Here is a 15,759-nt window from a genome sequence, read left to right as displayed (position 1 = left end):
GAGTGTGCTGGGTTTATTGCCTGGCAGTTTAGAGGTCGTTGGTGCTTTGGCATTTCCAGTTGCCCAGCCCTGGGCAGCTTGGAGTGCTTGTGCAGCAGCGTGCTCAGGGAGATTGCTGATGGCTTTCAGATGAAATGGATGTTGCAGCAAATGTGCCAATGCTAGAGGAATGATGTGTGGGAGAGAACAAGAGACCGTGCTTATGAGAGGGCTGTTCCGTGACAAGGAATTTTTTTTGTTGCAGGGCAGAAAATGAATTGAAGGGAAATGAGAATATTGACTGAGTTGTTTAAATTAATGCTGATGGATAACAATTCTTTCCTTCTAGCTTTTTCCTTGGGCGACGTCTTCTTTATACGGATGCCACTGTTTATGTTGTTACATAATCTGATTTCGTGGTTTGATTTTTATGGCATCATTATTCACAGAAAATCCACTTTTTCTGGAAATTCCCTTCCTTCCCCAGTTTATTGATGTATTTATGAGCGCAGTGGTGTGACATCTGACAGCCTACTCCGTTTTCCTGTACCGCTTCCACACATTTCCCAATATGTGCAATGCATGACCGAGAGCAGATAATGCAAAAATAACGCAATGCCATTGGTGTTTTAACAACGAAAAGCATTGACTCTTTCTGAAAACTCAATTTGCTCCTCATGCAGGCTAAATTAACAGTGGGAACATTTGAAGGCATGTTGTTTCTTTGGTGCTTTGTTAATCCACATCCCCGCAGGACTTGCATCCTTGTACTTCCACCCCAGGAAATTAACAGTTTTGTGTGGGATCAAAGAGTAGTTCAGCTTCCTGGGCCCATTTGTAGGATGAATACAGATGGAAATTTGTAAGATGTAGGTAGGGACCCACTTGCTAGGAATAGGGAGTGATGTGTTTTCTGGGTAAAATGACAAAAAAAGCTTTTTGGGTCAACTTCAAGCTGTTGGCAACAGTACAGAATTTTGGTTTACTCATTGACTTAGAGGAGAAGAGAAGAATCACTATATATATAAAAAAAAATATATATATTCAGTGTTACAAGTTTGCTCTGAGTTTCATTCTGCTGAGTTCTTGAATGTGGAGTTTTGGTACAAAAGTTGTGCCAATGTGCACTGTTTGCCTTTTTGAAGGGTGTGAGCTTGTGTATTTCAGCATGGTTTGCATGATGGGGCTGTTTTCAAGTCTTCCAGCCTTTGCAGTGAAGCCAGTTTTTGATTTTCAGGCAAAAATACCTAAATCTCTTTGAAAATCTATACTTGGAATTTGCAAAACTTAGTAAGTTCCAGCTTGGACTTGATAGAGATCTCGTTGGCAATTCTCTTAGGGCAGGGGAGGACTAGCCAGGGAAACTTGTTATTCAGGCTGTCTCCAGCACGCCAGGCCTTCTGGAGACAAAAATCAGACCTGTGCTGTTACACTTGCAAATAATGTTAAGGTTTGGCTTCCTGGAGAAGTGCCTCTCCTTCCAGCACCCTGCTGGCTCTGCAGTGACTTGGCAAATCAGTACATTTATATAATTTGATAGCTGGCTTCTTGCTGAGCTATATTGTACTCTGAAAATTCTGAGTCATATGCCTTGACATCCTAGCACTTTCCTTGGCAGCCTTAAAAATCATGCATTGGACATGGTACTGGGCCTACAGCGCTGCTTTGTCCTTGAAACGCTGCCCTGGGACTGACTGCCTTTGCCAGTGGTGGGAGCAGGAAATCACCCCACCATGAAGATGCTCCTTTCTTTAAGGAGCTGTGGGCACTCAGGACAGTCCTGTCCTCATGGAGACAGTTTCTTGGCACAGCTGGAGACAGTGGCATTTTTTCCACCCTTCTGTGAGTTGCTGGAGCTTGAGATGTTGGGCACAGCAGTGGAGGCTGAGGTTCAGCTCTCTGGAGGGACTACAGAGCAGAGAGGGTGAGAGGTGGTGGTGATGTGTTCCTCTGGGGATGTTGCAGCATTTTGTTCTCACTGCTGGTAGGGGAAGCTCCGTAGGCCATGGCCCGAAGTTTTTGAAGCTCTTGGTGGAAGTTGCATGGTTTGGTCTCTGCAGGCCGAGCTTTCTGTTGCACGTGGAGTATGAGTTTTCTGCAGACCCCGTCTTCTCTGAGGTGTCGCTTTCTAGCTGCTTTAAAGTAGTCACACTCTCACTGTGCTGCAGGCAGGAATGGCTGGAGGCCTTTTATCTCCCTGCTTAGCAAGAGGTGACTTGTCTCAGGAGTAGTGTACAGTGTCTTACTCTCTTCTGGTTCTAGATTGTTTTCCAGAGACAGCGCTGTATTCAGTACTGCAAATGTACTGAATACAGTGCTGCTGTTCCCATCAGGAGTGTCTTGACAATTCCATCTTTGTGCTGCAGACGTGTAAGGCAAATGAGGTCATTTTGAGTCTGGAAACAGGGAAATAATCATTGCAGTAAGGTGCTTTAGAGGATGTTTATGGCAGACCAGGAGAACTTCATTGAGCTGTCGTGCAAACCCGTGTTCCTGGAGCAGGCCTGCGAGGTGTGAGCTGGTAGTTGAAGCTTTAGGACTTGGCTTTGTTATTTGCATTGTAGCTTCTTCTCATCTTCCTTAAAGCAAAGTGAGCTGTACACAAAAGCACTTGTTTGGATGACCCAGGCTAAGGGAAGGAGCAATTTCTTGTCTGTAAATGCGTTTCTCTGTCTTAGATCCACCAATCCGACGACCCCACTAACGTAGTCGGTCCCGGGCTGGGCAGGTGCCTGGGCTGCCTTTTCTCTAACAGCATTAGCAGTAATTGGGATTTCGTTCAAGAAAGAAGTAGATACACCAAGCTGAAGATGATTGGCTGCTCTCTTTTAACAGACAAGTCTGAGAAGGAAAACCCATTCGAATCCCCTTTCATTCTGGATTGGTGGATCTGAAGCCCAGAAACAAAGTTTCAGGTAAGAAGTCACCCTGTACTATATCTTGCTGCTTCTGCTTAGATGAGTTTGTCCGCACATTCAGTCCCTCGCTTTAACTGCTTCATGTTCCCCAAGTGTTAGGACACAGGGAATCAGCTGCTGAGCTGAGTCAGACAGGGCATGGCCAAGAGATACAGGAGCAGTACTGGAGGGAATTGCCAGTCTGCTGTGGAGCATCGGTCTGGGAGCACAAGGTAAACTCCTGTGTGTGCAGGAACGGGCACAGAGCCATTGGCTGCCACATCCTGTTTCTGGAAGGGGAGAGCAGCCTTGTCAGTGACTGTCTTGGGCTCCCTGTGGAGTTCAGGGAGGTCCCAGCTCTGAGTTCAGTCCCTGTCCTTCTGATGGATCCATCAGAACTGGAGAGATCTACTCTGGTTTCTCCTAGGACAGTTTCCTGTAGCATTACCTGCTGAAATGCCATTTGAAATTCTGTTGTGGGCAGCACTTGGAGTCAGTGTCCTAAACCCTTCCTGAGCTGTCAGTGTGAAGGTTTGGCCTCACCTGTTTTGGGACAGGTGTAGGGCAGGGGTGGCAGGAGAAGTCTCACAGTGACAGTGGGTTTATTTCAGAGTAGGGGTGAGCCGTTGTACTTGGAGTCACATTGCTCTGAGATTTGGGATGCCTACAAAAGGCTACAAAAGGTTATCTTAGAGATGGGTTTGGAAGGTGTTTGTGTGCCTCAAGAAGGCAAGCTGGGTCCGTGGCTGGCAGGAAGAGAAAATTATGTGGGTTCAATATCCTGTGTGGTGTGAATGGGAGAGCTGCACCTCCCAGTGCCCAGCTTTACTGTAAGTTGGTGCTTTGATGGACGTGGCAACTTATTTCTAAAGTCACAGTGAAACAGTGTACCTGGATTGCTGTGGACAGTAACAGCAGCAATGCTTAGCCTTTGTGTGTTCTCCTTTGTAGGCAGTTACTGCAGTGAATGGTGAGGCCTCTGTATTTAACCTCCTGTAGCAGAAACTCTGTTCGTGCTGTTGATCTCATGCATGGTTTTAATTCTGCATTTGTTTTCCTCGTGTGGTATTTTGTGCCAAAGTTATATTTGAATTTAATTGATAAGTACATTTATAATTAATTACTTGTGCAAAGGTTTCCTGGTTTGATTTTTTGAGTAGTTGAATTTTATTTGGTTAGGGTGGAGAAGTCTTAGTGTGACTCTTTTAAATAAACCAGAGGGAGAATGTAAGGGAAATACTTATTAACCTTAGACTGACGGATTTCTTGCATTCTCATGTAGTATCAAATTGAATTTGTTCCACACAGCCATCAGACTCACTTTGGAGTTAAAATTGTAAAATAGTGTCTTTCTGTGGAATATTTGCTGTTCAGGGTGTGCCTTTTTCTAAAAACTAGAGAACAGGGAGGCAGAAGCAAACTTGGCATCTGTAGTGATGAAAACTGAAAAGAGGAAATAATTTAAAATACACTGAGCAGGGAAAAAAAAGAGGAAGCATAATTGAGTGCTCCTGCTGATCAAGATCCTCAATGTTATTTAATATTGCTTAACTTTTGGAAACATCAGCCAGCCCTACAAAGGCAGCAGTTGAGCTGAGCAGGTTGGAGGCTTTGCTCTTGCTTGTGTTTTGAATGTTACATTTCAGAAAGTGCCATGTGAGGCAGCTCTCAGGGCTGTGGCAGTATTCCTGTGCAGCCTGGGGTGTGCAGCCCTGCCTGGCAATCCTGGGTTGTTGTGGCAGCCCAGCCTCCACAGGCATCAGAACTTGTTGAGTGCTTCTACCCTGCCTTGGATGTCATAGGATTTATTGTTAGCTCTCTTAGGCCTCAGCCTTGAAAACCTAGGGGTCTGAGATAGCTTTTAACATGTTAGACAAGTTTCAGCCATGTTTTTCTCTGTGTTTGATGCCCTGCAAGTTTCTCCCGTGTGATGGGCACTGCTGGGTCTGTGCTGCCCACTCAGGATTTGCCCTGAGCTGCTGGCTGGAGATGTAAGTCCCTGTTCTGCTGCAGGAGAGCAGAAGAAAGTGTTTTGCTTTAGAAATGGCATTTTTAGTGTAACACAGGGGATGTTAGTGCAGAAAGGTGTATCACACAACTGTGGGAGTTGGGGTGTATGTACATGAAGGAAGCAAGGGCTAATCTAAATGCTGTGTATTTTGGAAAATTGAGATTATTTCAGTTAATGTTCAGAGTGGCTTATGCAAACATCTTAGGATTTTTTCCCAGTCCTTTGTATCTTCTTGAAAACGAACTGCTGCATCTCATGAGTCTTATCCTGATTAATAAATTATAATGGAGTAAGATGGTTGTTCTATTCAAAGAAAGCATTTAATCTTCTCTCCACTGAACCCATATTCCTTTTGTAGCATTGACTGTGTGTAGCAAACACACTTTGATCTTCAGGAGCAGAGTGGGACAGCGTTATCCATCAGCCTCCTGTGAATTCAGTGTCTTATCTAGAGCATCGCTGTGGTAATAAGGAGAATTTCTCTGATCAATTCTTTTCCCTTGTCTTGCTTTAAATTTCCTGATTCCTCACTTAGTGTTTTTCCCCAAATGCAAGAGCTTACGTGCAGATCTCGAATGGCTGTTGGAAGGTTATTCCATTGAGCAGTTTAAAAAGCTATTGTGAATGGCAATGATTTGGCTAAATTGATTTTCATAATGGCACTGTGACTCAGCTGTTGGTTACCTATTGTTTTAGAATGATCTAGTAACAGTAAAAGAATAAAAAAAAATTTTCACAAGTTAAAATTAGTTTTCCACTCTGTGGGTATTTATTTTTGAGAAATTAATATTTTCATTTGTAGCTCATGGAAAGAGAGAAATAAATGCAAGAGTAATTATGTCTAAAACAACTTTGTTGACCTGGGAGTCCAGTTCTGCTGAAATTGAAGCAGATTGCTGGAATGCACATGTAGAACTCCCTGGAGTGTGGAAATGTGTTGTACGGATGGTGTTCCAACAGCCTTCCGAATGCCCCAGGCCCAGTGGGGTTGCATTTGGCCGTGGGAAAGGCAGTGATGTGATGGCACCGATTCCAACAGACTTGTGTGGAGCACGTGGGCACAGGGCATCTCCCCGGGCACAGCCTGGCTGGGGGGGGGCAGCAGGAGGAGCCCAGAGTGCTCCTGTGGGTCAGGCGGTGGTGTCTGTGCCTGCAGAGGTGTGCAGGGACTGTCCCCTGCCAGCCGGGCTGTCCCTGGGGAAGCTCGTGTCACCGCTCCCTGCATGTCCCGCCCAGTGTTCACACAGACCCTTGGATGTTCTGCTTCCCCACCTGTGCACACTCATTCCCAGCCCAGGGCTTCACCACTGCTCTGCTTGGCACTGTTTGAAGCCTGAACAGGAAAAGCACCAGGTAAGATCTGGAGGAAATCCCAGCCTGCAAACCGGGAGGGAGTTGGACTTGGCTTCTGTTCCTGCCGAGTGTAAAATAATAATGAAGGTCTTGAAACAGTGTTACTGCTCATATTTTTTATGTCATAGTGTGGTTAATGCTAATTTTTGAGGAGATCTGAGCTTGCCATTAAGTTGGAGGTGGGAGCATAAGGCTTTCCCAGACTGTCAGACTGCCCTCAAATCCAAGTTGTCTTTTCAGAGCACCTCTTGGGCTGCATTAAACTGAGCCCCCAGCCATGGAGAGGGGTTTAATTAGCACCACTTACCCATAAAATTATCAATATTAAGTGTTGGTAGAAATAAATACCAATTGTGTTGGTCCAGGCCAAAGTAAACTAACCAGGGAGTCACCGTTGTTGAGTAGCATGTGAATTTCTTATAGCTAAAAATCTGAAAAAGATCCACAGTGAAGGCTGAGGTTATTTGGTTGTACCTTTTTTGCATGTTTTTTCCTTAAGACCAGAATTTCCCGAGCTGTAAACACACCAATAAATTTGGATTCTCTAAATTATCTTGTATAAATAAAATTAATGCAGTGAAAAATTTCGAGGTCATAATTTTAATATTTTATAAAACTTGCAGCGTAAGTCTGGTTATGTAAATGCTGTCATTCTTAGTTAGGACACTGCAATATTGCCATGCCTGGGTTGCAAAGGTGTTCTAATTCCATCAGAAATACAGGCTATAGGCATTTCTTGGGCAGTTTAATGGGCTTTAGAGGATAAAAAGGTTTTTTTAAGGGATACAAAAGTGTGAGAATTTCTGTGGGACAGTATCAGATGCACTGAAGGAAATGATTTCTGGGCATGTTACACTGCTTTAACCAGGCTGTGCTGTAACCTGGGAGAAGTCCAGAGTGAAGGAAAACTTTAGGATAGGATAGTTCAGGGCCTGAGGACATGTTTTTTATACCTCCATCCTAAACGTTCCCAGCTACAAAGTTGGTTTATTGGATGCACACTGCTGTGTGCTTAATTAATATAAGAAGTTCTTAACATTTGAGTTTTAAGACATTGAAGCATCTCCCCTTTTTACTGAGGATTTACAGGTTTCTCTGGGAATGCAGCATTTTGTATAGGCTGCTTCAATTTGGGATTTAAGATTGAAATGTAAAGCTTGAAATATAATTCCTGGGGCTAGACCACCAAAGCAGTTCTTTGTGTACGGAATTAGCATCAGTCATCTAATAATAAAATTAGAGTACAAATCTTTGCAAGCACAAGGCATTGAAGTGATCAGAATGAGAGTTTGTGTCTGTTCCTGCCTTGCCCTGGGGCTCAGAGCCCCTCTCAGCTCTGCAAATAGGACCTCCAGGTGATCCACTGCCCTCAGAATGTGAGGCAGTTAAAGCTCTGCACTGCTAATTACCTTATTCCTTAAAATCTGAGTTTCAGTTTACCTGAACCTGTGCAGTTCTGATCTCTGTGTTCTCATTTAATTCTGTGCCTGTTGGCCACTGGCACTTTCCCCTTCCCAGACTTTATTAAACAGTGCTGCGCCTCCCTGGGCTCCTGGTGAAAGAAGGGCCAGTGCAAAGTGAAGCCTTTGGAACACTTCTTAGCTTTTATTCATGAGAGGGTCAGGCAATAACATGTCAGGGAAGCACACAAATATTTGCACGTTCCTGTTTTGGTGTGAAGTGGGACACAATATTTAATTTGTGGCATTGTGCAATAGCAGTGCTGCAGCTGAGTGTCCAGGGAGTTTTTCTGAAGCCTTTCATGCAGGGTTTCGTAATGCTGTGAAAAGGTTTTTGTGTGGCTTAACCTTGGCATGGAAATGGCCTCAGTGTCTAATGCATTTTGAATTAAATTTTTAAAAATGTTCTCAACTTACCCATTTTTCTCTTAAGCACTTAAAATTCAGTTTATTTAGCTAGAGTAGTTCCTAAACCCCCCCACATGATAACCTCTAAACCAGTGATTTTTAGCTTATAATTTGTGGACATCTACAGGTGTAAATTCATTATAAACATTATCCTCAGTTTTGTACACCTAATCTGAACATCTCAGGAGAGGAGTTTGCTGTGGTTTTTATCAATGACTTTTATTAAGTCACGTGAGCAAAGTGACTTTTTAAAATCAGGCCTGTATGTTTAAAAATGTTTTTAGGCTTTAATCAACACCTGCAGCAATACCCTGAATTTTGCTGGTTCAGTGTTGCAGAACCACCATGAAGGGATTGTCCTAAATAGGAACAAGGAACAGAATGGATTGGAAAGGGAGTTTCTTGAATTATACACTCATTTTTGAGAAACAGACCTATAAAAGTGTGTATCTTCAATCAGTGGGTTTTAACAGTACATCCCATCTTTTTTGAAAGTATGAAAACCTCATTTTTTTTGGTGTCTTCTTGAAGTTAAGGTAGTTTCCCAGTTGTCACTGATTGACTGTCTTAGAAGTGTCCTGGGAACTAAATTTCCAATGTTAATGTGAGGGCATGTCAAAGTTAAGTAATGCAAAGTAATGACAGATATAGTGGAGTAATTACCTTATAGCTAAATCCCATTTCTCTATAAACATTAAATAAACTTTTACAAATTTTTAGTAATTGAAAACTATGGATTTGTTTTGCTATTAATGAAAGGATAATACAATAAAACATAGATATGACTATTTTTACCCCTGTCCATAAGAGATATGCTCCCATTCTTGCCATTCCAAGTGCATAGCACAGGACATCCCCGTGGAATCAGCACCTTCCTGCTGGGTAAGAGGGAAATTCAATGTGTTTTGGTGCTGCTAGGACCATCCTTTTGCTGGTTTTGCTGTAATTTCTCTCCTTGGCATGGAGATGAAAATATGAGTCTTCCTTTTGTTTTAGTCATAAGATATGAAACAAAAAAGTTTTTTACCCTTCAGGTGCTCTGGGCTCTCTCCCTCTCCTTGATCCTGGCACAAACTGCTTTCCATGAGGCTTCACCTCCAGTTATTCCAGTTATTTCAGCTTTGACCTGTGTGGGGCTTTTCTTTGAAAGTTTTGGTGTCCATTGTAACTAAATTGGAAGCCTGTGTGGAAAATAGTGAAAGCTCAGTCTGTGCCAAATACTGCAGCTGGGTTTGTGCTCTGCTTGATGCTGAGAAATTGAATCCTTTTCCCTAACTTTATCTGGTGTATGTACTGCTCTGTCCTTAAAAAGAACTGGGAAATAATACTGGGGAGCTACAGAAGTTTTGGGGAGTCTGTCTGCATCAGATTTCTTCAGCTTTCTCCAAACTTTTCCTAACTTCTCATGTCAGCAGTGGGGAATTTGGTAGTTAAGCTTGAGTGGCAGGAAGAGTAGTAAATGTAGCCAAGGGATGATTCGGCTTTAGGATATCTTCAACTGTAATTCCAGCATTTTTCCCCAAGTCATTAGGATTCCTTGATTAAGCAGAACTTGGTAATGTAATTTGAGCTCAGCTAAGCGTGGTTCCTCTCTAAAATGTGCTCCCATTGTCAGGTTGTCTGTCCCAGTGCAGAATAAAGAACCACACTTTGTTTGAGAAAGCTGAGACACTGGGGAGTGCCAAACCTTAATTCCCAAAGCTCCTCCCGGTGGATTCTAAAGCCTTGCCACCCCAATGGCACCTCCTGGCCTCCTGTCCCCAGGGGGACTGTGCAGGGCACAGCTGGGCAGGGGTTTTGGCCAGGCTGGGTTGCTGGCTGGGGTCTCTGCCCCAGAAGCTCTGCTGTGGGCAGCAGTGTGGGTGAACTAAAACTCTCCTGCTGCTGGGAGTCACTTAAAGCCTTCAGCTGGGCACTAAAGCCACGGGGTTACAGAGGGGGAAAAGGAGCTCAGGCCAGAGGGGTGGCTTGTTCTTGATTGCTGCACAGCACCTTCAGCGGTTCTCCCCCCCTGGCTGCTAACTATGGTGAATGTAGAAATAACATAGATAAGTACCCACGTTAACATACTAATGAGTTGCCTGCCTTGAGTGATTTGTTGTGGCATCTAACTGCTTCTTCTCTTCCTTCCTTTTTGTCACCCTGCAGTGTTCTGTGCCAAGGTCTTTGTGGCTAGGCTGCTCCAACCTGGTAGAGAGCATGTGCGCACTGAGATGCCTGCAGAGCATGCCCAGTGTCAGATGTCTCCAGGTGCCTTTCTTCTTTCTTGTTGTAAATGTTATGCTGTTGAACTTGTGTTAAACTCTCAGGGCTCTGTTTAATCAAATTGTTTAGTCTGCTAAATGTTTTTTGTGCATCCTTTTCTGAAATCTTCTACTTAACTGCATTGTAGGAGTGACTCTTTAAGGGCTTTCTGTGCGGTAGGGCTGGGGGGAGCTGTTGTCTTTTACTGCCTGTTTACTGACGTTGTGATATCAGTAGCATAGTTCTGCATGTTGCCTGCTACGTTTTGCTTTCTCGTTTAACTTAAAAATAACGTAATGAGCTTTGCTGTTAATGAACTGACCAGCCTGTGATATTTGTGTGATTTAATTTAGAAAGGATAAGCTTTTTATTTGCTCCTAAGCGTGGGCCTGGGTGTAGCCTTACCTTAGTCTTTGCACGTGTTTGAACACAGAATAGTGAGCATGGAGTCCAGGGGTCTTTGGGTTGCCCTGTTAACTCAGTTTTTTAACTTCTTAGAAGTGAAGAATGAGGGATGGGGGTGGGGGGTTGGTCTGCATAGAAAACCACTAAATCCTAAGTTGTCTGTTGTTTTTCTTCTAGTAAGCTGTTGGAGCTAAGCCTGCATAACTTATAGATGGGGAATTGCTGCTTCATTGGTTTGGGAGGGATTGAAAATGATAAAAAGGGAACTTTTGGGACAAGTTAACAATTTTTCCCAGGATACTTACCTTGGAAGGAAAATGCTGAATGTGTGTAGTAACTGTGTGGCACTTCCCAAAGTGTTTCTGAATGTAACATTTTTTTTTAGCAGAAAACAAGGATTATTTAACATTAGTCTGTTTGAATAAGAGCATCATTCAGTGGTTCAAGTCTTTCATGTGTATAAAATGAGTAGTTAAAAGAAATTGCTTTTTTGTGAATGAAAATGAACAACTGACTTTTGTGTCACTCCATTTGAGGTCAGCCACTGGAGAACATCAGTGTCTTACCTTAGAGAGTAACCAGTTATTTTAAAACCTCTCTTCTCACCTGCAAAATGTGGCCACTTAAAATTCAGCAAATGTGAATTTCAGAACCCGAAATTCCTTCAAAATTTTTGTTAAAATACAAATCTGTTTTTCCATTTGAATGCTTTACATTTCCAATTTTGACATAGGATTCAAATAAAGGACAAAAACTCATGTCCAAGACAAACTCCTAGATGGATAATTCAGTTTTATAGAAATGAACAGTCTCATGGCCAAATCATTGCTTAGAGAAGAGTGCCTACAGTCATGCCAGGGCAGAGTCCCAGAGGTTTGGTGTCTGTCTTGGCAATAATCACAAGCTACTTCTAATTTTGACAGGGTAGGATTGTTGGGGTGTCTGCAGGGCCGGGGGGTGGGCTTTGATGATCCTTGTGGGTCCCTTCCAGCTCAGGATATTCCTTGGTTCAGTGCAATATTGTGTCAAAATAAAGACTTTTTTCTTTTTACTAAGATTTGATTGTTTCTGTAGAGCTGCAACCAGAAGAGGCTTTGAGACTTTTGGAAGTGTCTGTGAAGGATTATTTTTTTAAGAAAAAGTTCTCCTTTTAGGTGTGTGACTCATTGATGTCGTAAGGGGAACTTGGAACCAAAAGTGACACCAGCTGCTTTCCCCATGTATTATTTTTGGCACTGTGACTTGCCCTTCATAGTTTCCTGAACTCTTAAGCCCACGTAGAAATCAGGTGGGGCACAGGTAGCAGGAGCTCTTGGTTCTGTAGCACACATTAGTTAGAGTGAAATGATTAATAGGAAGTGCTGGAAGGGAAATACAGAAGCTCTTGGTGATTTACAGAAGTTACCTGGGATTGTGTGTGGTGTGTGTGGAGTAACCAGTGAACAGGCCAGAGAGGGGGAAGAGCAGTCTTCACGCTGGAGCCTTGGGAGAGTCTCTTCAGGGAGCTCTTTCTCAGTCCTGGGGGTTTCAAACCTTTCGGCTTCAGCAGTCCCCTGCCATCCACCCAAAGGAAGAAAGCAGGGATTAGGTTTGTTCTGCCTTTCTGGGAGCTTGTTAACAATCATCAAACCTAACAAAGCTGTTTGAAATCAAGCTGTAGTATTTCAGCAAATCCCTTCTGCCCATGGGTGGGGAGGTGCTTCAGTTCTCAGTCTGGGTGTGTATTCTGTGCTTTTCCTCATGCAGTAAAATACCCTCACAGTATTTTAAACCTTAGTGTTTTAAACCTTGCAGTTTACTGGAGAAATATTTGCTTTCTGCATTCTGTGAGCTGTTAGTGAATGCAGAAGAGAAACAGATAATTTATTAAAAAAAAATTATTCCTCTTTGTGGTACTTGAGGTTTCTTCTCATCTACACTGTCTTTTGGTTTAATTGGTATTATTAGGAAATACAGTTCCTGACACTTAACATTTGTTTCTGTTGCATGGAGAAGTACATATTAAGTGCCAGTTCATAATACTTGAAACTTCTGCAAGGCCTTATTTTTAACTGCTTAGTTACCTTTAATGATGTTTTTGTACATGAACACACTGGTATCCAGTAGCTCCTGTTTTCATTTGCTTTGGTATGGATTTCTCTGCAAGACTAAAACCAAAATTCTTGTTTAGGTCTTCAGAGGAACTGGTTCTTGTTAGAGAAACTTGTTAGCAGGTGCGTGATGCAACCCTGTGGATACAGCACCTTCCATGGCTCCATCCTTGGAGCACAGCAGGGTTTTGAGTGTTTTGTGGTGCTGGTTTGGGCAGCGGCTCCAGCAGGGCTGCCAGGCAGACACAGGCAGGGTTCTGGGCTCTGTGAGTAAACATCTCCAGTGTGATGTGAGCACTGCTCATTAAGCAACAGAAGATAAGAGCCCAGGCATCACTTTGAATTATTGCATAATGTAGGAGATGATGAAATAAGTATTGGGAAATGAATTATTAGAGAGATATAAATGAAATTAACCCAGTAACCAAATACTGCCCCACCAAGTTTCTTCCCTGTCTTCAGTTACGCCTTTCTTCTACTTCTGTTTTTTAAAAAATAATTTTATCTGTCTTTTAAAACTCTACTTAGGTTTTGTTTGGCTTATTTACACCCTCCCAAGGTCTTTGGGGTTCTTAGAAAAGGTTCTTTCTTACACTTTTCCATCTATGCTTGAAGTTTTCAGCTTAATTGCTTGCAGTGCCCGGCTCCTCTTTGCTTCTGTGTTCAGACATGGCCTGTGTGGCCTGGAAGCTTTAACAGAGTTCATTCACTGCAGGAACAAGAAATGTCTCACTTCTCAAGCTGCCAGTGGGAGATCTCAGCTGGTTCCTCCACAAGCCAGATCTTAAAGTTCATGTAGTGCCATTTTCAGACTTGAGTCTCCCCTGACCCCTCCAAGCCCATTCTCCCAAGTACTCTGGAGGCTTGGGGCAGCACCTCTGCCTTTCCTGTCCTTTATCCTTGCCTTCTGCCCTGTGGGGTGTCCACCCCAGAGGTGCTCCTGGACCTGCATTTTCCTTTTCATGGAGTCCCCATCCCCAGAGGTGGCACTCAGTGCTCTGGGCTGGGTATATAACATAAGTTTCCCTTCTTTCAGTTTAAACACAGAAGTTTCCAGAAGGAAGTTTATTTTTTTATTTATTGATGTTACAATTTAGTATTAACTTGCTTAAGCTTCTGTTTGTTTTTCTTTACTAATTTTGAGCTTCTGTTGATGTTTCTATTCTGATACCAGAGGGAAGCACAACAGAAAGTGTAGTTGGAAAAACTTGTTGTTGAAAGCTAAGAGTTGAACATGAAAACTACTTCATCCTCTTTTTCCAGTATAAATTCAGGCACATACATGATGCAGTTTTCTTAAAACCACAGAGTGCTGGAGATGGGCTCTGCTCAAACCTCCTCCTCCAGAGCATGAAATCACAAATGGGAGATGATGAGTGGCCTGTTGCTCTGGAGCTTGCATCCCTTTGGGAATGTTTGGAAATGTAGCAGTTGAAATGGGTTGTCATAACCAGACAACTGCTTTGCTGCTTCTGTTGGGTCTGAAGTCATTTACAAATACCTTTTTGACATGTTTTCTGGTGTTTTGCCTCAAAACTGTGGAACTGTTACCATTTCTTTTTAGAAACAGTCCAACAGCTCCATTAAAAAGAAATAAATATTTGATTCCTTTTCTTTAAAGGAACAGAATGTTCTGTCCAATATCTGAAATATTTCTGCTTGTTCCCTGTGTTTAAACAGACTTTTCAGAGACACAGAGATTTCAAACCAAGGCCAGCAGTGTAGAAGCAATTAAAACTACTCATTTTGGGTCTGGGGGCAGTGTGGCAGGGGGATGGCCTGGATTCCCCAGTTCCTTAATCTGAGGTAAAAATGGCCAGTTTTCCCTCTGGTAATCAGCAGTGGTGCTTTCCAGTGTGGTTCCTTCTGGCTGGAGTCTCCTCTCAGTGAAAAGTAACACCAGTTTGGGGTTTGTTTTCAGCAGTTTCTTGTAATAACTTTTCTTTTTTAGTTCTCAGTGTGGGTGTTACAGATTTTGAGGCCTGATCCAACAGCTCAGTTTGGTGGCAGTTGCACATCCTGCAGGCATTTGCAAAGGGTAGCATTGCATTTTATTCCCCCTGGTGCTTCAGTGCTTGGCCATCCTTGTCATCTCCACCATGTCCCAGCCTGTTTCCTTCAGAGAATCTAAACTGGGATGAGCAGTCTGGGCATCCCTTACAGTCACAGCAGCTTCTGGTGGTGCTTCCAGGTGGTGTGGCCACCCATGGCTTGGTGCTGGATCCAGATACCTCTGCCCAGGAGGATGGGGAAATGTGAAATGCAGGGATTACTTTCTCCTAGTGTGATTTATTCTCCAAAAGGAAGGGTTCTCATAAGCACTTCTCTGGTGTCCTTCATGTATCTGAGTGCTTTGGGCTTTATGACTTTAGTTTTTAACTGAGCCTGTTCATTCTTAGGGGCAAGAAGGGACCTGTTCTGTCTTGGGTCAGTTCCTAGTGTTTGGAAATGGAAGTGAGTTGTTATTTACTGGAGTGAATCCCAGGACTGAGCTCTGAGCCACAGCTCTGCTCTTTGCTTTCCTCAGCTGAGGAGCAGAAATGTGTCCTTGATGTGTGAGAACCAGCAAAATGGAGTAAATATCTGTGAGTTTTGGTTCCTGATTTGCCTGGGACATGATGGGCATTGGTCACTTGGAGCTGGCTGTGGCTCCTGCTGAGGATTCCAGCTGTATTCCCTGTGGTCAGCAAAAGGGGGGGTGAGGATTCCAGCTGTATTCCCTGTGGTCAGCAAAAGGGGGTCAGGATTCCAGCTGTATTCCCTGTGATCAGCAAAAGGGGGTCAGGATTCCAGCTGTATTCCCTGTGGTCAGCAAAAGGGGGGGTGAGGATTCCAGCTGTATTCCCTGTGGTCAGCAAGAGGGGGGAGCAGCCTCAGCTGCATCGTGGCAGGGTGGGGTTACCTGTGGGGGG

The 15,759-nt window shown here is 43.5% G+C and overlaps 1 protein-coding gene across 2 annotated transcripts in view; it reads left to right on the top strand.

The window, feature by feature from the left end:
• The first annotated feature begins 2,471 nt into the window (after positions 1–2,471).
• The window catches only part of FBXW11 (F-box and WD repeat domain containing 11), a 49,494-nt gene continuing 36,206 nt past the window's right edge, over positions 2,472–15,759 (top strand). The window contains exon 1 of one of the 2 annotated variants that reach the window (XM_014310186.2): positions 2,472–2,894. Coding sequence is in view for 1 of the 2 variants with exons in the window: in XM_005428625.2 (XP_005428682.1) it covers positions 10,308–10,358 (51 nt within the window). In the remaining variant the exon portion in view is untranslated. Of the gene's footprint in view, positions 2,895–10,292; positions 10,359–15,759 lie in introns of those variants that run through there. The other variant, XM_005428625.2, reaches the window with a different exon arrangement.

Source organism: Geospiza fortis, unplaced genomic scaffold (assembly GCF_000277835.1).
Source record: "Geospiza fortis unplaced genomic scaffold, GeoFor_1.0 scaffold608, whole genome shotgun sequence".
Lineage (NCBI taxonomy): Eukaryota > Metazoa > Chordata > Aves > Passeriformes > Thraupidae > Geospiza > Geospiza fortis.
This window is presented reverse-complemented; position numbering and strand designations above follow the sequence as displayed.